The sequence below is a fragment of the Apteryx mantelli genome, chromosome 9, assembly GCF_036417845.1.
Source record: "Apteryx mantelli isolate bAptMan1 chromosome 9, bAptMan1.hap1, whole genome shotgun sequence".
NCBI lineage: Eukaryota > Metazoa > Chordata > Aves > Apterygiformes > Apterygidae > Apteryx > Apteryx mantelli.
The window spans coordinates 2,326,968-2,352,001 of record NC_089986.1 but is presented as its reverse complement, the minus strand read 5'-3'; the positions used below and the strand labels follow the sequence as shown (position 1 = coordinate 2,352,001).

General features: G+C 40.5%; 2 protein-coding genes across 2 annotated transcripts in view; one reads left to right on the top strand and one right to left on the bottom strand.

Annotated features, from left to right (window-relative positions):
- Positions 1-1,912: 1,912 nt before the first annotated feature.
- The window catches only part of VEPH1 (ventricular zone expressed PH domain containing 1), a 90,029-nt gene continuing 66,907 nt past the window's right edge, over positions 1,913-25,034 (top strand). The window contains exons 1-4 of the mRNA XM_067301559.1: positions 1,913-2,050; positions 4,633-4,848; positions 8,969-9,143; positions 24,030-24,196. Coding sequence (XP_067157660.1) covers positions 1,913-2,050; positions 4,633-4,848; positions 8,969-9,143; positions 24,030-24,196 — 696 coding nt within the window. The remainder of the gene's footprint in view (positions 2,051-4,632; positions 4,849-8,968; positions 9,144-24,029; positions 24,197-25,034) is intronic.
- PTX3 (pentraxin 3) lies at positions 13,193-19,379 on the bottom strand. Its single transcript, XM_013958070.2, has 3 exons — positions 18,973-19,379; positions 18,032-18,568; positions 13,193-14,347 (listed from the first exon to the last, which is right to left on the bottom strand). Exons 1-3 carry the CDS (start codon positions 19,118-19,120, stop codon positions 13,734-13,736), a joined length of 1,299 nt encoding a protein of 432 aa, XP_013813524.1. The 5' UTR covers positions 19,121-19,379; the 3' UTR covers positions 13,193-13,733.

The window sequence follows — 25,034 nt, the reverse complement described above, 5'->3', positions numbered from 1 at the left end:
GAAAAAAGTTATATTTTGCTTTCCCAGAAAAGACTTCAGAAGGTTCTGAGTGAACCTGTAACCTAGCTTTTAATGCATGTCTTAGTGTGCTCCGAGCCATGTGCTGTGTATTTTGTTTCCCCTCATGACTGATACAAGCTGAGTGTGCTTCTGGTTGGCGTTGCTATTATGAGTGCTTGTGAATGTGCTTTATTCCATATGTGGTTTATTCCTTTCTCTGTGCAGCTTCAACCAGGGGGCAATATCCACCGCTGCCTTTCCCTCTGCAGCTCTGTCTGAAGCACTGGCAGCCTGGGGAGGGCCCCACACTTAGGCTTTTACCTCCTCTGCGTGCTGGGAGAGCAAACATTGGCCCCGTTTCTGAATTCCTCTCGAGCCTGTCATCAGCATCGTACGCTCAGGTGTTCTGGAGTAACGCTTCTGTTGTGGACTGCAGTTCATTAATTCCACTCAGAACGAACCCCCAGTGGCTTTGCTTCTTACAGGCTCAGCCCTTTTCTTCAAGCCTTCCTTGTCTGAGGACTTGGAGTCCGGTTCACCACGTGCTAACTTTCTCGGTCAGTGGGAGCTCTGCTTGTTCTTCTCTTGGTCCTGGATCTTTGAGGAGGCGGCATAAGTTTTTCTTGATCCCCATTTTAAGGCTGCCTTTCTTTCGTCTACTTAGAGTATGTCCGCAGCTTTCTCTTTGCGGCTGAAAAATTGTAGCTTACTGGGTTTCTCTGTCATCATGAATAGTGCTGGTGGGAAAGCGTAGGAGCATAGGACTGTACCCTTTTCCCATTTCCCACATGCGAGCCCGTCACCCAGACTTGGAAGGCTCCCGGTGAGACATCCATTTGACCTAAATAAATTTTTACCTATCTCGGCACCCTCCAAGGAGGGTGCCCAGATTCAACAGGATAGTGGCGGTGGGGAGGACCCTGGGCTGGCTGTCCTCTCCCTTCGTGCGCGGGGCTCCCTGGGGCAGCATGACTGAAGTTAGGGATAACGACCCTCACCTAGAAAGTGGAATGAGCAGAGGAGCCACATCAGCATGAGGAAAGCCTTGGTAATCCCGGAATACCAAACTGCACTTCTGTGAAATGTGGAAAAACTAAATCCCTCCTATACTTAAGGCAAATGTCCCCTCTGGGGTGCTTTAATCATCGGAGCACAAGTGTGGTACTGTCCTCTTTCATGAGTGTGTCAGTGGTGCTAAACAAACCTAGCTCCCTGCTTCTGCTCTGTTATTGCAAAATTCCCCAAGAAAAAGATGTGCATAGTTTCAGCTCAAGTAAGTGTTTGTTTTACATGGGTTGAAAAGACTGCAGGTATCATTTTGGCAACAAAGCTGACTGTTTTTTCTAAACAAAAATCATTATCTTTTGAGTCTTATGAATAGTGTGGTTCTGGGGTCAAGGCACAAGAGCCCAGAAAACAAAGCAATTTTACCCACCTGCTCTAGGTCTATGTTACTATTGACTAAAGAAAGGAGGTTTGTAATCCTTGTGTTAGTCAAGTCAGCATTCTTCTCAGGACCACCTTCTCTGTGATAGGGATTAAAATGACAAGAATTTACTCTTGGTTGTTAAGTTCCTTATTGCTTAGCTAATTAAAGCTATTTAGTGTTTGAGTGCAAAAGCTACTTCAACACACAATTGATGGTACGTGCTTAAGTACACCCCTGTGTCAGGTGTGTATACCTCTTAAATGCACCATTTAACAATTTGTGCTGAACTGGAGGGTGACAGTCAATACTTCTGCTAATAACTGCATTTCTCTCTTTTAGATCCTGGCCAAGGAAGTCTTGAAGTATGCCAAAGACGCTAAATTGATCACTGGTCAACAGGATTGTTTCCATGCTATCCTCATTTGACCTCTTCATACACATGGTACATGCAGAGGTCTGGCTGACTGGCGGAGAACATCAGCCATGCATCATTTGTTTGGACTGGTTTTGGCACAAAAGGACCTTTCACGTGCAGGGGATCTTTTCTCCTTAGACGATGCTGAAATCGAAGGAAGCCTCTCAGAAGCTCTTGAACAAATAAGAATAATTAGTTCATCTGTGGTAAGCAAAACACTGTCCTTAATCATTTTGTATGAGATTAAATGTGTTGTATATGTCCCTGTACTTTATGCAACTTAAATCTTTAAAATCCTGAAGAATGCCAAGCAAAATGTAAGATTTAATGTAAGATTAAAAATGTGGCTACCAAATTCAGTTCCCACTAGCTGATTCCATTTAAAGATATTTCAAGTTTATCTTTATCATAAGCTTTAAAAGACTCTTTAATAAAAATTATTAAAGATTAATAGGAGTTCAACAGTACAGGTGCACTTCGTGTGAAGTATGTATTTGCTGTAAGTACTTCAGCAAAAAGTGTTTTGAATGATGATAACCTTACTGTTTTTTTTTTTTTTTTTTAATTAAACCCTTTAAGTACCATCCTAGAAAAAAATGCCCTTTACCTTTTCTGCTCCTACTCCTATCTTTGATCAGTCCATGATGTTATTCGAAGTGGGCTGGTTATTCGAGCCCTGAATTGGGTCCTTTGTGGTGAACTTTAAGAGTGTGTGTGTGTGTGGTTTTTCTTGGCTGTTAAAAATGTCTTACCTGTTTCTGAAGGAGGATGTAGAAATAATAGTTTATATCAGCACTGTACAGTTCAAGGCCAGAGGAGCCCAGCAGCTGATCTCATCTGACTTCCTTTGTCACCTGTTTGCCCCGGTGTTTTGCCTTTAACTTATGATTGACTACAGTATAACTTGTGTGTAGCTCTTCAATCAGCCAGTCCATTCCTTAATTATATTTCAGAGGAGACTTGAGCCTGCTGAGCCATTTCGAAACTCCTCAAATCCACTTTTGATTGCAATATATATCAGTTTGCAAAAGGGAACTGGAAGCTTTTATGAGCCTTAAGACAGTCAACTAGCAACATGTATATGTTCTGAGAACTGCACTTTTCTGGCACATTATAGCATGTGATTTTTAAAATCAGTTTTGGCAACATACAAACCTCTGATGTTCAGAGCTTTGATCACCATGTTGCTGGTTGCCACAGGAACTCTAAATCATCCATTAGGAAGGTCACTGTGCAGAGGCTATTCTTTTCTTTGGTAATTTCTTTGACAGCAATTACATTTGCACAATCTTTCAGAGCATTAATCAAGTTATTCTGGCTGTTGTCTCTGCTGTTTCGAATCTACTTCTACTAACCTAACTGCAGATTATCAGATGCTGCAGAAGTTCCTCCTAATGTACTTCTTCAAGAGAAAATTACTGAATTTGCTACCAAATTTTTTACAGACATACCAGTTTGCATAAAACAGCCTAAAGAAAAATATTTTTCTGCACTTTTAAGGTCCTGAAAGGTAATTCCCACTAGAGGGCATCAATGATCAATGAAATACACTTTTTTTTTTTTAACCCAATGTAGAGCTGTTTGTTGCAGTGTTAATATTCTAATATTAGAATTTGACAGTGAGTGCACATATTTTTTCCCCAAACGTGAGGAATTTCAGAGAAGCGTAGACAGGACCATTGCGCTTTCTGTGTCCAAATGGCACCAAAGACAATGAATATAAACAGGACTTTGAACCTCTGTTACTTGCTCCTGTGTGGTTACTCCCAACTTGTCCCAGCCAGCAATTGGCTGGGAATGTTAACCCATTTACGTGTTTATCGATACGTAGTCTTAAACAAAAGAAAACGTGTAAATGTTTTTTAACAAGCGCAGGGATGTTCTGGCATACCAAGCAAAGCTCCTAGAGTGTCAGCCGTGTATAAAGCCAGAGAATTGCTTATGAGACGGGCCAAAACGTCATGTCTTCTGTTTCGTATAGCGTCACATAAAACTGCAGCTCAGAGCTCAACAGAAGCCACTCTGTAACCCCTCTTCTGTAAGCTAATGCAGAATTGGGCCACAACCATTTAAAATTGTCTGTGCTTTAACTAGCAAAAATAATGACTTTAATACTTCCATCTGTCTCCCGTCTTTGTTACTTTTTAGGGTAGAGTAGTGTAGGTTAGGCTGAGGGAGGTCTGTTGTCTGTCCTGGGCCTAGTTTTCCACCGAAATCTCCTACATTAGTGCACAGTGATACCATTTCATGTCTGCGTGGCATACGTGTAAATAACTGCGGGGGATTACACGATTGTGTGATAATGCCTATTAGGTTTTATTCACTGTTACATTAATACTAATTGGACCTAATTGTGTTCGCATCAGGGACTCTGCGTGATGTGAAATATTTGCGACCCTGCATTTGGCTATGTGGATGTAACAATTTCAGTTTGAATTTTGAGATAGTTATGGGAGAAAAGGCCTGTGCAAGTGGTTCTAAGGTATATGTCTGACTCTTGGGAACCAGAAGGCCATGTTCCTGACAGAGACTACTAAAAATCATGTGATAACATAACACGTTTACAGAAAAACAGATTTTCTTCTTTTTTTTTAATTGAGATTTAAAGCTTGAAATGGAGAATTGTCTGCAACATGATTAGCTTCTGTTTTTAATCATTCTAAACTTTTTTCAAAAAGGTATATGTGAAGAAAATGGACGGTTGCAGGAACTTAATGACTTTGATTAATTTTGTGGGGTCTTTTTAAAGAATGTAGATTCAGTGGCAAATGTCCTGTGTTTGAACTAGGACTACCAAACTAATGACAACGACCAGGCTGTGGTGGAAATCTGCATCACTCGGATCACCACCGCCATCAGGGAGACGGAGTCCATAGAAAAGCATGGGAAAGCGCTGGTGGCTCTCTGGGAGTCGTGTTTGGAACACAATCTAAAACCTTCCGGGAAGGACGAGGACACACCGCATGCAAAAATTGCATCTGACATCATGAGCTGTATCTTGCAGGTAAGACCGAACTGAAAGCAGTGCAGTATAAAGCGTGCCTCAACCATTCAGTGTTACCCTTTTTAAAGCAGCTGTACTTTGTTTTCTGAGGGTGCGTTAGAGTGGTTGCATTTGTTTAAAACTGAGAAACTGACCCCAAATGTTAATGTATATTATTACATGTATGCAGTATCCATTGTGATGAATCAGAAGTTTTGGCAACTTTCTTATCTTTGGAAATGTCTTGACTGTTTAGTGCCAGAATTCATTATGCTTGTTGTCCGTTAATTCTAAGTAATTTGCACTTCATGTCAGAATTAAAGTGGGAGGCAGAGAACTGTCATTAGCTGTGGTTACAGAAAGGTTTGTTTGAAAGCACTTAATATCAAGGCATAGGTTACTCTTTGGCGTTGTTCTGGAAAGCAGCAAAATATCAAAGATACTTTAATGACGTGAAATTTAGGTTGTCAGATATCCTGTCAGTAAGGAAGGTCTCCCTTAAAATTTTGATTGCAAATGCTGAGTTCAGACACAACGCAGAAAACTAACTTCCAAACTAAAATCTGATCTTGACCATAAAACTCAGTCCTTCGCCCTCAGCCAGTTAAGGCAGATTTGCTCCTTTAAATATTGTTTTTAAATTGTCACATATGTTTAACTGAAGCAGGTTTCTAAATGAGATTCCCATTGAGATTTTAAAGTTCGTTGAATGTCATCTGGAGAGAAGTTCCTTTGCCGAAGAAATGTTAGTTTGTTCGTTACAGTAATGGAGGGGGAAAAAATGGTTTTAATTTTGAAGGTCTGATAGTCAGCATTCAGTTCCCTCTTTCAAAAACTCAGCCTTCTCCCTTGCTTCATTCACTGATAGGTACCTCTCATCCAGATCTTTTAGGGATTGCATTGCATTATGAGTCCTGTCAAGAAAGGAGTTCACTTAAATGAAATGAGAAGTTATGAACGTACGTTTACTTCTCTCTCAAGCGCAACTTTATCAGTAAGCTCCTTTGCATTAAAAAAAAAAAAAAGCATAAACTGAGTTTTTATATAATATGTGAGGAATAGTTGAAGTAATGAATATCTTGCAGCTGGGTTGAATCTCCCAGCCTGTTTCTGTTGATATTAGCAGCAGGGAGGTCCCCAAGGTTTGCAAACTTCACAATATCATATTATTGAAATCTGTTTTTCATTGTCACCTTCACGTTTTCCTAAGTGTGCTGTCATGCCCTGATACTTGTAATGGAGCAACTGAAACCTTACTCATCCTTCCATCTGAATTAAAATCTTTCCTTATCTAAGTATTTTATCGTCTTTATTATGGGGGAAAAATTCTCATTCTTTGGAATTTTCTTAGAACTTTTAAATCCCAGTCAGTGGGCCAAACCTTATCTTCCTGTCCTTTCTGTGTGGATTTCTAGGGTATAACGTGGAGGCAGAATCTGGCTCCCACTCAGTAGTGCTTCTCAGTCAAAAGCAATGAGGCAGTATGTTGATTTAAGCGTGCTGCTGCATAAAGCTCTATTCATTTTTAAGGCTTTTCTCATTAAAGAGACAGTCATCGGTCATATAACAGTTACCGCAATGAGCTATCTTGACACTAGGAATTGCTGCAGCTTGTTCCTCCTTCGGGCCGGAGGAAAGGGACTGGGCTAGAGCTGCTGCAGTACTTGGTTGCTTGGCAAGTCTCTGTGTTGGAAAATCCTCATAGCCGGTTCAACTTGGCTCTTGCGCTACTCAACCAGTGCGAAACGCAGCCTTAATTAGGGTCAATCCTGCTGTCAGTGAGGCTAATGGGAAAGACAGTTACTATTGGTGGAGGCAGAACTGGCCTGGTAGGCAACGTAGCAGTGTATATGGGACAATAGGATTTTGGAGGTTTGGGTTGTTTTTTATTTATTTATTCATTTTTTCCCCCCCCTCAGATCTAAATTTATTTTTTCAGTGCTGCTCCAGAATGAGCATGTGTTAAGTCTGGACTGCCTTTCTTTTCACTGTTTTGTTGCTTTCTGAAACATCTGGGTCCCAGTGGTTGACTGTGATTTCAGATGCTAATTAAATATAATCATATAGCAGGATTATTTTCAAAAACAATGATGTAATCCAGTTTCAAAGAGATGTTCAAAACTGAGTGAAGATGAGAGAAAAACACTGATTAAGGAGGTTCCAAAAAGAATGCAGGTCCTCGGTTACACACAAACAATATGCATACGGCTGATTGCAAGGGGAGTTATGCATGGGCGATAGATGTGTGTAGTATGTGCACACAATTTCACATACAAGTAACTGCAGAAAGCAGTTTCTTTCCCTAATGTCAAAACCTAAGTATACGTACAGATACCCGTGAGATCACTAAGTTTGGTGTTACTTTGATGACAGAATTTAGCTGTGTTTGGTGCCACACACAGAAAAATTTCAGCTGACCCTCATGTTCAGTGCAATTGGCTGGAATTTAAGAAAGGAAATCTTAATTACCAGAGGAAAATTGATGATCATATACTGAAGTGATTACCCTATGAGCAAGGCTAGCAGTATACCTAGTGAAGATACCTCTCTTGACAGGTATGCCTTTGAAATCAAAGTTAATTGCATCTTTTTTTCCTCCCTTATTTACTTCACAAAAACTTTGTGAAACTGCAATTTGGAAAGAGTTCTTTGCATTCAGTGAGCAATGCTATAGGGTTTTAGTTTTGATTTATGGCTTTGGGCTCTCATCCCACATTGCAGCCATTTTCCTGCCCTGGTGTGAGTTGCTAAAATCAGACAAAGAAACCAAACAAGAAAGAAAGAGAAACCTCACTGCTAGGCTGAACACAAGGAAGGTCCTGCACTGTAGAGCTGATTGGTTCTGGGGCTTTCTCCACTGTAATTGTACAGTGCTCTGATGCTGTTTCGTATGGGAATGCGGCACAGAAGTGACTAGTTTTCAGTCAGCTTAATGAACACAACCTGGCTTCTGGGGAGTAAGGAGAGAGTTACTGTGCAGGTAGAGCAGGGTGGAGGAGGAGGGTGCAGCGAGGTGGAGGAAGGCAAGCCAAGCCTCCCTTGCAGCAACGGCGAGACTGTGGTGTGGCTGAGCCATATTGTCTCCCTTCATCCACGGTGATGCTGAGTGATGGGTCAGCTGTTGCTTTGGGTGGAAACCTGAGCAGCAGGGGGAAAGGAGGATAGTGAAGAATGGGTGCCTGGAAACAGAGAATCTCTTAAAATGATGACAAAGAGATCAAAAAACAAACAAATTATTTATAAAAATGACTTTCATATATTGATTACCATTTAACAGTCCTAATGACCTTCCCTTACAGAAATAAAAGAAGAGTACTAAACCCAAATTACAAATAGATAATACTGTTTTATACCTGTGCTTTGTCCCAGTCGTTTAGCAAGAGATTCTATTTTGGGAATGTAGGAATTGCTTCTCGACATGGTCTCTGCAAGCACAAAGATAGTCCAAAACTGAGAACAGGCTGGTCGAAGTAGTCACCCAAGGTGCACTTTAGATGGGGGAAGCTGTGACTTGCGCGAGGGAAGGTCTCCTCCTACGTGAAGTTAAGACTCTCTGAGGCTTGACTTTGCGCCTGCAGTGCTCTCTGTCCGCACTAGTGTTTAAAGCTGTTCTTCTCGCTGGCCCTGCTTGGGGCTAGACCTCTGGGAAGAGGAGGTCGCTGTGGCAGAGGAGTGAAATGGAGCGGTCCATCTGTTAGCACAGTGAACAACCTTTAGCGGTCAGCGGCATGACTGACTCTGCTGCAAAACGTTTCCTGCGCTTTGGGACAAAAAGTGTCTACTCTGTGTGAGTGATGGATATAGCTTCTGCCTTCTTCTCTGATAACACCAAACACAAAATGTATTGTTAGAAACATTACAGTGCTTAACATTTAAGCAGTGCACTTGATATCATAATGTTTTCTACTCCTCTTGCAGAAAACAAAAATAGGTATATTATTAGCATATCCTGATGCAGTAATTTTAAATTTCTTTGCTTGCTCTTTCTTTGAGGCCTGACTTCAGTGGTGTTACCAAAATATAACCTTTCTCAATCTGGTTTTTGCCTTTTTCCTTTTTTTCAATTCTCATCAGCATGAGACTTTATTTTAATCATTTTTTTTAGCCACTTATTTTTCAGTGTGCTTTCTTGTTCTTGCAGAATTATAATCGACCTCCAGTAATGGCCTTAGCTGTCCCAGTGGCAGTGAAATTTCTTCAGAGGGGGAATAAGGAACTGTGCAGAAACATGTCAAGTTATCTGTCCTTGGCTGCAATTGCTGAAGTGGATCTGCTGGCTGATCACACAGATGCCATTGTCAAAAGTGTCCTTCAAGGTATGAACACAGTGAGATTTTTGCATCTGGTCCTGCCGTGTGCCCACCATTAGGTTAGTTAGGTAGGCTGTAGTAGGAATATATACAAACATCCAAATAAACATGCTATACATAAAATGGTATGTATGTTTTATACAGTCATATATTTTATCAAGTGTTCATAGATATCTTCATATCAGGCACAACCTAATAACAGAACATACCAAGGAAGAATCTTCAGGAATATGTGAATTCCATAAATCCTGATGACTATGGGAGTTTCATTCTAGACTAGATGATCCGCAGAGCAGGAAATCTATCTGTATGTGTTAGTGCATGGTACTAATGGACTTCAAGTTAGAAGCCATTATATGAGACACTAGTTACTGGGCTCTTATCCTTTCTATTCTTATCCCTGGCAATACTCCAAAATTTAAATGGGGATGGAATGAAGCCTGTTCTGTAGCAAAGTAGTCAGAGGTAAAATTTAAAAGCTTTGTAGTTGTACTTTATTCCTGCCTATGTTATTAGCTTTAAGTGGAATTTGTTGCTAGATTCTGTAAACTTGCTCTTACAGTTTTTAAAATAAAACCAAATATGCATAATTCTACAAAAGAGAGTCTAATGTAGTTGAAGTAGTAAGGTTTACAGTACTCGTTAGGGTACTAATACAGTGGCAGAGTTACAGCTTGGTTTTTTTTCGAGTAGGGGTAATGGCAATAAGTAATAATAGATGTCTAATTATTTCAAGAAGTCATTCTGAAGATATTAAGCCTTCAGATCAAATGCGTGCATTCTGTGTTTCCTTAAAATTTTTTTTTTCTTTGGAGTGTAGATATTTTATGGCATTTTATGGAGGGATGGCTAAGTTCGAAAGTAATTTGTTCCTTAAGACATTGTGGTAAGAGTTTATTTCTGTCTACTTTGTTTAAGGACAAATGTGTGATAAATATTTATGAGCTATGTGATAATACTGATGGAGCAGAATCCAAGTAAAGAATTTTGCTAACAACTTACAAAGCCACACAGATAATTCTTTTAAGACTTGTGACATTAGTATTTAATTTTTAACGTTTTGCATTACCTTTGGGAACACAGTGCTTTTAATAGAAAGAAGTGAAGCCAAGCAAGTTTGATATAGTCATAGGTTTAGGGAAAAAAGCAACAAAATCCCACAACTGTTTGAAGATTTCATTGCTTGCTCTTTTTATGTATTTATATTATTCTACCAGCAGATGTTGCTGTGGACATCAGAGATGGAAATTCCAGATTAGGAAAGGGCACTCTGAATAGGCGAAATGCTCAGTTTTGCATACTGGGTTGATTGCACTATGCATAATTTGTATTTCAGTCATGAAAAGGTTGGTTTCTAGCAAGCTAAGAACCATGCTTAAAGACTAAAAGTGTTTGCTGAAGGGAGAAGGGAAGCAAGAAGATAATCTGTTAAATAGGGATTTACAAGGCAATGTGGAGACAAAGGGCCTTATTCTGCTCTTGTGCAGACTGGGCTCAGTCTAATGGCACTAGTGAAACTGATAGCAGAATTTGGCCCATTGCCTGCGAGTGTTTGAGAGCTAACTGGATTTTTGACTACTTGGGGCAACTGTTCGGCTGCATAATCAATTTCTTATCTTATTAGCCAAAAAAAGAGCTCTTTAGGAGGAATGTTTAACTGCTCTGTTCCATTTAGTGTGAACTCGGCTTCTAACCACACAAATGTCTATATCCTGTGTGCAGTGCTGACAGATAGACTGTGTGCTGACAAGTTGCATCAGGGTAATGGATCAGGCAGATCTATTCCTGTTTCCAGGGGATAGCTGCAAAACTGCCCTGCAGTCGTTACTATAATCTAAGAGTCCCATGGCTCCCCCATCTTCTAGGGGAATTTAGCGAATGCATGCGTACTGTTGTGCTCAGAAGAGGCTGGTTAGAGCCGAGCTGAGCTCTGCAACGTGCTGCAGGTGTGCATGCTTTGCATTTGTTCCATGAGGTGTACGTTCTCAGCGCACTAGTAGGATCACACTGGCTCTTCCATATTCAGAGCCCAAACTCTCCCAAATACTATCAATACTATTTACTTGATGTTTTCCAAACAGGTGCAGTAACTGTTGATGAAGAATACCTGAATTAGGAAAGAAAGAGATCTTCAGTCAAGAAATGAAATTTATGCAAGCAGATATTGTTATTCTGCTTGGTTGAAGTATCATGATATGGTCTATATTGGGGTTGTAAAGCCCGCTAACACGGTTGACATGTGGTACTGGACAGGAGGAGGCCAAACTGTGGGAAAAATTTGCTAGTGATAAAGGAAAAGAAAAGTAGTTGGAAAGAGAAAGTTTTACGATTGAATCAATGAGAATGAAAGGGCGGGAACTGTATTTGGTAATCTGCCAAACCAGTACGGAGATAGTGAAAGACTGCTTCAAAGACAAAGCATTTCAGCTATGAGGTACAGTAAGAAAAACAGTCAGGAAGGACTTTCAGTAATCTTTTTGAGGATTTTGCTTGTTCTGCTATATTTCACATGCATTTGTTTTCATTTAATGGGGGGCAGTGTATGGAAAGAGGATCTGAGAGCGTTGTTGCCCTTGCACAACGTTGGGAAGTCAGTGTTTTTCTTAACTCTGAAGATACATTTTCTGGCTGATAGCAGATGAACAGAGGTCATCTTTCATTATTCCATAGTTAGGATTATTTGCAGATATTACTTAGGTGATTTTTTTTTATATTCTTTTTGTGGTGTTAATAGCTAAGCATTTATAATTTACATGTGTTCTTATTGCAAGATAGCAGCAAATAGAGCAATTATTTTTACCTGAAATAAACAATATTGCCAACATGTCGGAGCAGACCATACCACTGTAACTGTGCAGCAGAAGCCTACTGAAGGGCATAGTGAAGTGGAAATTACCTTGTCATAGCTTTTTCTTACTACTATTGTATCATGGAAGGAAGGATGTGGCAGCTGCCTTGAATTCAGGAATGGGTATAACAGCAATGTGTCAAGGAACTTTTCAGAGTGTGGTCTTAGGACATCCGTAGAGAACGAGAAACGTGAATAGGGCAAAAGAGTATGCTGATTCCAGTGGAAATAAGAATTGCTTTGAATAAGACATTCTCTAAGATTACTTGTACATGCAGTGAAGAATCGTTCTTGTATAAATGGTTACAAATTCAGTTAATTATTCATCATTCTCTACTTCTGCTCAGCTTTCTACAGGCAGATTGCAACCAGTGTCTCCCCTCTGAGTCCATTTCTTATGTACCATATCCAGCCCTTCTTTTTTCTGTGGGCTTTGGATAAGCTTGTGTATGGAGGGATGAGAATGTTCTGCTCCTATCCTATTTGTGAAAGGCACTGCCACCTGATGTTCATCAATTCTGTCTTGTACAAACCTCCTCATAGTATCAAAGCTGGTTGCTTTGGACATCTAAACATCTGTTGAAGCTGAATATGCTCTTCTGGGATAGGCACATTGAATTTTCAGTACTTGGAAGGCCAACATTATGTATTGAGTACTGATTGATTTTATTTGCGGATACCTCAAAAACAACCCTTCCTTCAGTCTCCAAGCACTGTGCTAGTACAGCCTTAGGTTGACACACATTATCCTCTTTATGAGCAACTCTGTCCATATGGGAGAAGTCCTAGAGTAGTAGATTCTTCCATATGACAGCGTTCATAAGAGGGATTGTTATCATGACAGACATTTAAAACTGTCTCTGGCTAGTGTTTGGATTTCAGTCCTCTGAGGGTCTCTCCATTTGTATGAGATGTTGATATTTATGTTCTTTTTCTATTAGTAACTAGAAACAAGTGTTTAAAAAAAAATGGAAAAGTTCCAAGTTTGTACTTACTTTCAGAGTTCTAGTTCATGAAAAGGGCAGAAAGTATTAGTTTAGTAAAGTATCTTTATTTACAGAACAACTTTACAAAAATAATTTCAATAAAATTATTACCAAGTGAATTTACAATATAATACAGCTGCATTTTTTTTCCCTCAAAATGTAACCTCAGATTATAATGGAGAATATTACTTTTATATGTTAGAATCAATCCATGGCATAAATAATGTTTCAAACAAGGAACTAGTTTTATTATAGTCTACAAATTGCTAACGATTAATAAACAACACACTTCTTGGCTTATACGGTTCATCTGTACAGTTCACATTAGCACTATAAAAGCTGATGACTGGAGAAGTCTAGAAGATGCGCACAGCCTTATGTCTGTTCTGCAGAGAATAGGTCAGCCTTTTACCTGATGTATGTGGTTTAGCACAGATTCCAGGAGCCAAAATTCTGCTCTGAAATGTCCACAGTGGCACTCATTTCTATAAATCTGAAAACACTAAGCTAGAGAGACAGCAGTTGTCTGACCTCAGGAACAGCTTTTCCAATGTCATTCCTTGATGTATTTTTCAGTGTTTTGCCAAAACAGCAGGCAGAGATCAAATCCCATCTCCACAGTACCTCATTTTGTAAACTTACAATGCTAATCTTCCTTGGGAATTTGAGACTCAGGCTCCTAAGGCTCTGTTTACTTGTACATATTGGTATTCTGCTCTCAGTTAAATATGTTCTTTGGTTCAGAATCTACTTTGTCAGATTTTAAGAAACATACTGAGCTCCTCCATACGGCAAAACTTCAGTAACTCCCCACCCAATGATATTGCCCCTGATGCTGCATGCATCTTCTCCACTCTGCATTGCTATCTCTTCATCGTTGAGGACTCTGTCCCACATATTAAAGCCAGTTAACTTTCCTGAGAAGGCTAAAGCTTCATCAAATCCACCTCCGACACAGCAACCATTCTTTTCTTGGCCAATCTGCAGAATTCCTCCATCTGGAATTGTGTGAGTGTCTGCAATTTCGGAGGTGGTAGCTACAAGCTCTCCGTTTACCCACAGTGATGCAGTTCCATTTCCTGAACTCCAGGTGCCACAGAGATGGATCCACTTTCCAGGAACAATTACGTTTTTGACAGTTAACTTGTGCTGGTCACTACCTACAGCAAGCACTGCAGATTCCCGGCTGAGATAGAGCTGAATTTCATATGGATTTGTCTTTGTTCCGTAGGAGAATACAATGGTTTTGTCCAAAACCTCAGTCACTTTGATCCAAATACAGGCAGTGAAGGAGTGGAGTGTCATGTCGGCAGTTGGGTGAACACTCCCAAATATCTTTTTTGAACGCATTGGAAATAAAATTGCTGTTTCGCACCCTGAAAAAGTTAAAGATTAGAAAGATTATCTTATATAAATGAGAAATTGCGTATTTGTGCATGCACAATTAGGACCTTGACGTATGCTCACGTCTTTTCAAAGGGAGCTGTGAACTCTGCTCATCTGCAGGATATTTTGTAGATTGTGAGAAGCTATTGCATCTGATGGATGAATTTGCTGAACGCTTTGGGAATGGGCCTAGGCTAACAGCACTGTTTGAATAGGACAGGTCTTTCCTCTTGCTGCAAGAGAAGTGTATTGCTGTCTTGTACCACGAAAAGTTGCATTTAGGTGTGATGCTGCCTGTTTGCCTTGGTGCTTACATTAGGAAGTTGGACTTCCTAAAGAGTCTGTGCAGAAGGCAGTTGCCTTCTGCTCTGAAGTACCTTGTAGAAGAGCTGCTCTCATTTCGGGGTCACCTAGAGAAATTAGCACTTTACATTAGGCAATTTTGTTGGGAAGTCAAAGGTGAGTGGAGTAATATGTCTTTCTTTAGCCTCCACGTTCTTTCTGCGATATGGTGTTATGAAAACAGCAATATTATGGTAATAGGATGGGTTCAGTGATCTATAAAACTGGAGGTTTTAAACAGTACAATGTGCCTGTGATAGCATGAAATTGCGGTTGTGGTTTGTGAAACAGAGACATTGGATAGTTATGTTATAGCTACGTAGCATTTTGCTGTGTTAGATAACTGATAATCTTTTTCGGAGTGCTAAAGGGACTTGGGGCACGTCAGTTCTGTGCAGTGGAGTATGGTGAAGTGGAGAAGTGCCCAGGCTAGCAGGATTAACTAGGAGCTAAAACGAGAAACGGTGAAACCGCATCACTGCAGCCTTCTGCCTTGATTGCAGGGCATCAGAGCGTGGGTGCCACTGATGTTGGTGTGTTACTTTAGGCCAGAGGGCAGGTATGGATATGCTGGTGAGTTGCCTGTCAGCTTTCTAAAGATATTTAGGTGCCTATATTTAGATTCAAGCCCTAATCTTTTATGTCATGTTGTTGGTTCAGAAAATTTCGTCCGCTGTCTTGGCTGTCTGATGTAACATGACAAATGCGGTCAGCTCCAAGAAGCTGAAATGGCACAGGCCACTCTTAACACTTGTGCATTGAGAAAGCAGACCGCTGCGCCAGGATCTGTTTTGGTTACATCGCTGTGAACCCAGCGCGGCAGAACTAACGCTTGTGGAGACTTATACTGGATTAGCTAGGAATGGGACCTAGCACAAAGTAAACTTCTTGAGAGTAGTTTCAAATCCTGGTTAGTTCCCCCGTCCTCTGTGAGCATCTGCCCTAACACTTTCATGCAGCTGGTCACAAGAAGCAGCCTCCACCAGAGGAGAATGGGGAAACAGCTATTGGAAGCGGGAGTAAGAAGTCATGGCAGGGGCATGCAGAGAAATTTTTTTTAGTCCTTAACTTTCACATGTTGATAATAGAAATTAGATTAGTAAGCCACTAGAAAAAATCCATGAAGCTTAGAAAAGTAATTGATGATCACTAAACCCAAGACACTTTTGACATTCTATGTGCTGTTCCCTAGTTATTATATATAACTCAATATTCTAAGTGATATAGGGGAAAGGCAGCCCCCTTCTACAATTAAGCTGATTCATTTCCTGTTTAAACAAGCTAGAGGATCTAAAATGTCTAGGAATTTTTGCTTTAATGAATGAAGGACTCTTTGTATCCTTCAGGATTATGCTGATGCATTATTTCACAGACTGCTTCCTTTGAACTTTGAACACATTTTATACTTTTTCATTCTCTCTTTTGAGAGAGAGAGAGAGAGACAGTAAGTAACTGTAGGGGATACTCCTTAAAATGCTACTTAGGAACACTATTGTGAAATAGCTTTTTAATTAGCAAGCTTTTTGGCCTTATTATCAAGGGCTAAACAAAATTAAAAACAGCCTCGCTGAAGAACAAAAAGTGTGATTAGAAAATCCCTCAAGAGTATGTCTGGCAATAGTTCAAGATGTGAGAAATTAAAGGCAGTTGCTAAAAACTCCCTTGAAAAAATGTCCAGAGAGACCCTGGAAGTACTTAAAAATGAATCTTTAAAAAGAAAAAAATATATATATGTATATATATAAAATATATATATATATTCCTTATAAAACTGTGTAGCGACAGATGCTGATCTATTTTATGCAGTGTAAATCAGGATTAAATTCAGTAAAAGCAGTGGAATTAGTCTGTTTTTCCACTGATGAGACTGAGATCAGAACTGGTCCAGTTTACTCTCACCTAGTGCGTACTGAGAGGTTTGTCATGTTACAGGAGAGAGGGGAAGAATGAGATAATGATTTTTGGAAGGCAAGATTCTTGTCTCTGGTAAAAGGAATGTGCTGTATGATCTACTCCCAGTACACAAAGATTGCTAAAATGTTACAATAAAAAGAGTAAAAGCAATGTTTTTCTTGCTTATAAAGCTGAATTAATGTTCTACCGCCAAAGGACAGATTTTTGTCTTAGCTTGTAAAATGCTTTGATGTTGACTGTTGTCGCGTTTGTATTTTAACAGGCTTGTGCAAGTTACTGCTTTTACTCTTTGCCATTGTAAGAAGCGCTCCCGCTTGCTCACCTGTGTAAGAACTCGTTTGCAGTGCGGCTAGTCTTGTGCCGACAAGACTGGTATACCTGCACACCTAACTTCTGTTTGCACGCACAGTTGCAGAGTCTGTGAGTGTAGGTTTTTTGTTTTTTAAGCTGCAGTAATTTTTTTTTGTGGGAAATGTGATCATTAAAGATGTATCAATACCATTTAGAAAACATGCAGAGATCGTTATCCATTAGGTAGTTATATACAGCATAGTTATATTGTTCGTGTAGCAATTTTGCACCCACGCTTTTATATAGATAGGAGTCTGTTCTGTCACCCCCTAGTTTCTGTAATTGCTTTTGTTGGGTATCGTATTACAGTGCATAGAAAAATTGAAATGAAATTTGAGGTATGAGTTCATCTACAGCCACCTCATTTGCTGACCAATAGAAACACTTCAGAAGGACAGAAAAAAAAAAAAAAAAAAAGTCGTGCGATGTAACCAGTTTTTCCATACTTGGGGAAAGCTATTCTGTCCTGACTCTTGCATGCAACGAATGTGTCCTCCTGGACACGGGAAACATGATTAGCTGTTGCTGGCTGACAGCAGCAGCAGGTCCTCAGATCTAGATCTGGTCTTAGGCAGTCAGAGTTGGTGAGAAGGAGGCAGCAGCTAGTGTAGAAGGAAGGAGTCGGTATGTACATGGAGAGAGGAAGAGACTTCGGTGACTAGTGAGTACGTGTGGGAATTACCAGCTGGAAAGGTAAAAGGTGAGAGAACACATTTTGTAGGTTAGTCTGTTTAAAATATATTTGCTGCTCTTTGGCAACAGTTTGAATCTGGGAGATTGTCCAGGAGTCAGAATCCTGGCTGGGTGGCTGGTTTACCCTGTGTAAGGACTTTGATTAGATCCTTCTTTGATTCCACGTTTGAAAAGCTCGGCAGTTCTCTTTAGAGAAAAGTTAATGGATCTCCTCCTTGTGTATACAGACTGCTCAAAACTGCTGTGTTGTTCATAGGATTCCTTTGGAGTCATAGGCAAAGGAAAGAGCATTCAGCAAAAGTGTTTGTAGTGTGTCTGTTTGGAGAGGCCCACAAAAGAGAGCTCTCCAGGAAAACGTAATGCACTGGACTTACCTGCTGGCAGTAAGTGCTGAGCTGCCCATTTCTGAGATACCTTCAGTTCAGCTCTGGTTTGCTGCAGTTCTTTCCACAGAGAGTTCAAAATGAAATTGTCTCCTCTGATGTGACTGAATTTATCCTGCTGCTGGAAAGCTGTCTCTTGAACATCTGCCTCAGATCTTCTCTGCCAAACGCTCTCCAGCTGGCTGAGTCTGTTGGACACGTTGTGGCTCAGTAACAGAATGTATTCGAGAATCTTGCCTTGCTCAGATTCGTGAAGCTTCTTGGCTTCTTGAACTTGTTCATCATTCCTCACAAGTGCCTGCTCTACCTGTGACGCAATGTGGGAAGTGACCTTCTCAATTGCTGTGGTGAACGTACTAGCAAAGTTGGCTGCGAACTGGCTCAGCTCTGCTTGCACGGTCTGTAGTTCCACCTTCAGGATCTCATCGATAGCCTGGAGCATCATGTTCTCTTTCATCTGTGAGTTCTCAAGCATGATGAAGAGCTTGTCCCATTCTGTGTGTTCTCGCTGACAGTCACATGAAACAGCTGAAATGCAAGATACAGATGTTGCTATTTCTTTGTACTTATGTTTAGAAACAGAAGAGTTATTTAACAAAATCTGCCTCTCTGTAAAGCTTATGTGCTCCAAACTACCAGCACGTTTCCCTCTGTGTTAAAACAGAAAGGTAAGGCAATGTGTACTATAGTAAATCTAAAACATAGTGTCATTCCCAGTATTTCCTGGGAAAAACGGAAAAAAGAGTATAAAGCAAATTCCAAGGGACACTGTTCAAGTACTCCAACATTTGCTATCCATAATAATCTACTTGTACAAGCACACGCTTCTTCCTTTTAAAAAATGTAATGCTTGTAATAACTGTTACAAGAGCTAAGCAACAAAGAATGCAGTTCTGCATTTAATAAGAGAAAGCTAGTTTAAATCTACTTACTTTCCTCAGTACCAAGAACTGGACCTTCAATTTCATTATCCAGATTCACATACATGAGATCATAGTCGTCATCTTCATCCAGAACAGAAACAGAAGCCCTGAAAACACAAAACAGTATAAGCAAGGAAAGCATTTCTTGAGGCAGCATTCTCCAGCTGTTTCCTAAAAGTATCTGAGCTGCCTGGAGCTAAAGGTCTTGAGCAGAGACACGACTCGGAGTGAGAGGCAGAGAGCCCCTAATAAATGCTCCGAGTGCCTCAGCTTGAATGAATGAGTAATGCTAGTGCCAGTGCTGTAATAAGAGCACTTCTGATTGTTTTTTTTGGATGGGAGTAGAAGGGGGCGTGCAGCTTGCTCAATCTCAACCTTCAAGGTTTGCGCTGGGGGGAGAGGTACTGATTAGAGGAGGGGAAGAAATGGGGATGGCTGCTTTTGCAAACTGCGACTTCCCCTCCCAGAGCAGATTGCTGTAACATGCAGTGATGTGAGGGTGAGAACAAGGGGATGAAATCCCTTGGAGTTGGCTGTCTAAAAGCACAATACACATCACACATGCTATTTTCTATCCTTTGTGGAAAGGAAAGTGTTCTCTACAAACTCATTTTACAGTTGATATATGCCAGGGCTCTGGAAAGGATTGGTTTAAAAAAAAAAAAAAAAAAAAAAAAAGCTATACCTGGAATTGGTTTAGATACATGTGTATGGTTTAACCTAAACCTTCTGTCTTTTTTGATAGTTATATTTAAAAACTTCTATGATACTAACAATTTACTGCTTTAAGCAATTGAAGAGAACTCAGAAAATAAAGATAGTTTGTTAGGATTTTATTTTTACTTTTCTAGCTCTAATTCCTGATAATAACATTGTAACTCTGGATAATGCATTGCTACTAGTATCTTGTTTCAGGAGCTAATAAATTAGCAGCTGGACGATTAGACTTGTTTCAGTTAACTTGAAAGCAAAATGAGGCATCCTTGGATTAAGTATTAATCTAATGCTAAATATTATTGTTGTTAAATTCTATCTAAAATGACACAGTTTCTGGTTTAGGTTTTGGAAAGCTCAATGAGCTATTGATTATTTCAGGATGCATTGCTTGGGTGAGATTAAGGATAATAGAATGATATAAATTATATATTGGCTACGAAGTATTCAGAGTATAGAGAAAACATGTAACTGTATCTGTTGGGTATTCTGCATCCCCTTTCTGTGTGGGAATCTCTAGTTTAGCGCCTTACCCTCATACACATGCCTTACAGCAATAACTGGTGCTGCACCAAGAGGGTCCTGTGCTTCCATTTGTTTCTTGCTCGTTTTGCCTCCGTCCATGGGAGCTGCTGATGCCTGGGCTGCGGGTGGGAGATGCAGCTGCACAGAACGTCCCGGGGTGCCCTCGCCGCAGGGCCGATCCGCCGCTCCCAGGGCAGCGTGCAGGCTGCAGAGAGCCTGGTGCTGCTGCAGCCAGACCCCTCCTGGCACCTGGCCTGCGCTCTGCGACCCTGAGCTGCCCGTGCGGTTCCTGCTGCAGCGGGGCCTCTGCCAGCTTTCCGACAAATATAGATAATAGTGTCAAAGCAATAACTCACAAACCCAGGTAGCACGGTATAAAGTAGAGGTCAACATTTTCAGAGTTTTCTGCCTGCACAGGGATGTATGTGGCTAAATTGAGTCATCCAGAGTAATAACTTTGGTCTTAATGATTGGACTTAGCTTAAAATATTCAGTTTAATATGGAGCAAACGTCAAAATACTGCTGTATAGCTGCGGAGAGCTCTTTCTATCCACGTTAGGTCTGCAGTGTGCTACCAGGTTCATTGTTTTACGCTGTCGCTGCGCAGGAGCAAGGATTGCGCAGAGCAGAAACGAAGCACAGGGCAACCCTTGCTGCCCGCACAGAGTACTCCCACCCGTAGCTGGGGTTATTCCTGCTTCACGTGCCTCTTCCCTGTCTGCCTTGAGGCCAGCAGTGCAAAGCCATCAAATGTGCCCAACTGTATGTTAGCTTCTGCCGGAGTTGCGTAATTCTCGGTGTGTGGTCTCCTTGGAAAATCTGAGACAATCTGATCTGGAAAGTATTGGGGATGAGGGTGGTAGCGGGAGGAAGAGGGGAGAGAAGGTAATTAAGGAGGTTTTTCCATTCTCAGATGGCAAACATACTTTCCGGCTCGTAGTTTAGTCTGAGGCAGACAAAGCAAGATGGAACAGAAGTGGGTTCCTCGGGAGTGGGCACAGTGTCACCTCGGATAGCCTGAGCTCCGAGGTACAAACGGTTGCTGAACTACATATGCATCAATCTCTTAGAAACTGAAAAGATATATATGACAAACAAGCGGCATGATGTATTCAGAGCTAATTCAAGATGTGAAAATCTGAGAAAATAATGAATTGGATTATGCTTCATGACTCTAAATTACAAGAGAAGAACAGACACAAACTGTGCTGTCTGCTTAGGTTGTTTGTGCATTTGTATATACAGGTTATTCAATTAAAAGCAATTCCAAGTCAGTGAGATCATTTAAATACCATTCAGAAGCAATGGGGTTGCTTCTAATTTGCCCTTGCTTTTCCTTTATTGTGGTCAGTGAATATAAACCCAGTAACGTTTACTTTGTAATAACTGGATGAAACTGCCCACATTTACATTTGTACAATGTATTTTTGTTCAGAAAAGTTTCATGGCTGCAATCCATCGTGTCATGTCAAATTACATTACTCCTTTAATGCATCTGATATCTAAAATGGTTGTTTTCTCAGAGGGAATAATTGCTTTTAATTTCCAGAGCTGACAGCTTACTATGCGTGATATCCTAATTTAGGCAATAGCATGTCTCAGGTCAGTGTCTGTCATTCCTCCTTTAGAGCTGCTAGTTGTTCTTTCCCCGTTTTTTTTTACAACTGAGATGAATTTTGCCTGTCCAAGAACATGGGAATTTCATCTTTTGCAACTGTTACCAATGCTGAAACTTGACTAGGGTTGAAGGGTTCTATCCTGTATGTGCAGAAAACTTCCAGTTGCAACCGATAGGTGCGCACGCACAAAGAATGAATGGCTCATTTCTGTAAGCAGTAAATTATCTGGAGAAGGAAATAATTTAAGTGTAGTCAGTTATAAAATTTTTCCATTTCAAACTAAGATGAGTATAGAAGATGTTAAATAAATATGTCTTCTCACCATTTTATTAAACTCTGAGTAAATTGGTGCTCTGCTGGACTGTCATACGTAACTACAGGGCTGTCATAAATATTGCCTTGCTTGGTATTTAGCTGGGTGACAGCAGCTGCGTTGCCCTGTTCAGTGAAACAGGACCCATAAGCTGCATGCACAAGTCAAGTCAGTGGGATTTTCCAAAGAACCTCTGGGATTTGGGAGCATGAATCCCACAGTAAGCTGGTGACACTCGTGCCCCTTAAAATTTTTAGTCTCCCGTTAACATCAGGAAGAGATTTACACTGAGAATGTGGATGGAAAATGGCCGAACTGAACCGCCGCTAATCTGTTTAGGGTAATTCATCAGCAAATACCTTTCCGTTGCAATTAACCTTTATGCTTTCACGCTGAAAGGTGCCAGTTTGCATTGCAAACTGGGCATGCATTCGCACTCGCGTGAAGCCATCCCTGTTGCAGCAGAAGTTGTGGTACTTTCCAGTTCAGGCACTGCACTTCAGGGGAGAAGGAGATTTCAAGCAGGGATTTCGCTTACGTACAACAATGGATATGCAACGCATAAGCATTTATGGACTAGAACAACATGGAAATTCTCCATGTCCGTGTGAACGATGGTGGGATCTGAACCTTGCCATGGCCTTTAGTGCTGCACTGGTGGTATGGAGGGGATGCAGACCTATCTTTAAGGAGCCAAAGATTATTCAAGCAGAATAAATGCTTCGGGATAGGATGCGAAAGTCTGGCTGAATATATAGTGCAGAGGCATTCCCTCTAAGTATGAGGACCCCTCAAGGATCATTATGAGTTGGTTTGACTAAAAGTTTTCTGAGCCTGGTAAGAATTATATTTTAGTTACTTGGCCCAGAGAAGATGTTGCAAGACCTAACGGTGTCTTGGGGTGTTTTTTTTATCTGGCCTGGGCTTGATGTGGTCAAGTTTGACCCCTATATCCTCTTTCTACCATCCATTAAGTGACCTGTTTATCCTCCAAAATTACAGGGCTCAGATTTAAATGGGAGAAAAAGCAGCAGGCCAGAGTGCTTGTTCCTATTGGAAACCAAATCCAAAGAGACTGTAAGGACTTTCAAGGGTTTACAAAAAGGATCCATACTACACAGCACTAGGCAGATGTTTTCCATATGTTGTTCAAGTGAAACTTAAATATATTGAGGCAGGCATGTGCAGCAATGTGAAGTTATATATTTTGGTATGAGCCTGGGTTTCAAACTGAATTATGCAGAGACATCTTAAGAAAATGTGTGAGAGAGGGTTTTGCATATCTTTGTCTGTCTGCAGAATTGACTCTCTCTCTGGCTCCTTTCTATTCCTGGAAATGACATCCTTAACTATTTATGTTCAAATTTACTGTCATGCATATTTAGTTCTCTTAATAACTAACTATTCTTTCCATATGCTGGTTATTTAATTTAAATGTCTAAATCTCAACAAAGGAGAAATATAGCTTTTATGTGCTTGCTTTCTGGCCTTTTTTTTTTTTTTTTTTTTTTTTGATTAATTTAAATCACACTTAGTCTGGTTTCAGACTCCATGGAGTATCATCCAAATCTGAAAACTCATTAAGCAGCCACAAGTACAGGATTTTGTACATGAGACTGAAAATTATAATTAATGGTAAATATTTCTTACTCCCATGTTATTGTACCTAGAATAATTCCTTTTAGGTTATTTATTTATTAGGCTTCTTGGCCCAGTGTGCATTTTTCTACAGTGAGTTTTATGTTTCCCTGGTTTCATATTGATGACTCTTAGAAATTGGTGTCTCCAGATGTGAGCTGACTTTCTAAGGGTCTGTCTGGCTATAGGGTATTGACATAGTCAGTCATGGGGCAGTGACTTTTTTTGGATGGTTTCTCATTTGTTTTGTTAACAGGGAACTCCATGTTGCTGCGTGTCCTGCCTTCCTTGTATGAAAAGCAACCACAGCCCATAAACCGCCATATGAGGGAGCTGGTGGCACTGATGGCTCAGCTGGATCAAGCCGAACAACACCATCTTTTAAGGCTGTTCCAGATAGTGGCTAGGAAGAAAGAACTTGGGGTAAAACTATATTTGGAAAAAATTACAGCTCAATATTGCACCTCCTTTTGGAGGAGTTTAATTTGTTTTGGATAACTAAGTAATGTTTGTCTGCTAGCTACTCTCAGAACAGTAAGGAGTCCCATAACACGCATGACAGTGTACTTCAATTCCATGTAAATTCTTCAATTCCATTCCAGATCTTCCATTAATCATAAAAAGAACATTACAATGACTCTGCTGGACCAAAAAGATTGGTTAAACCAGAGCTGTTTTCTGCCTTTTGGGCTGTTCCTCTGCCAGCTGAGTATTAGTTTCAATAACTATGTTTCCATTAGAATATATGAACTGCATTAAATAATTCATCAAGGAGAATTAAAATGAGTTAAGAACTGATTAGAAGTGAGTTAGAGATTAACAAAGGCAAAATGCATCAGGCTTTGAAAATGGTATGACATTGACAGCAGCCAGAGCATTAAAACTGGGCACAAAACTCCCTACTTTGTAGAAAGCAATTTATGAAATCTCTGGAAAAAAACATTAACAGTAGTTAAAATCTTCTCCCGGGTAGTCAAGGAATCCTTATCATAATATACATTCACAGATGAAATAGAACTCCTTTTGAAAGCAAGACACTTGTTAGCCAAATGGGCCTGCTGTGCCTCGCTGGCTGTGGGGGGGCCAGATGTGTCTTGCAGGGCTGCGTGCTGGAGCTGACACATGTTACGTTGCTTCAAGTGACTGACATGGGCTTGCTGCAGAAGAGGATTCTGGCTTTGTGAAATGCAGATGTATAAACCAAGAAATACACAATTATGCATTTAGAACATCCCCCAAAGCCCCTTGACACTGGCGGAAA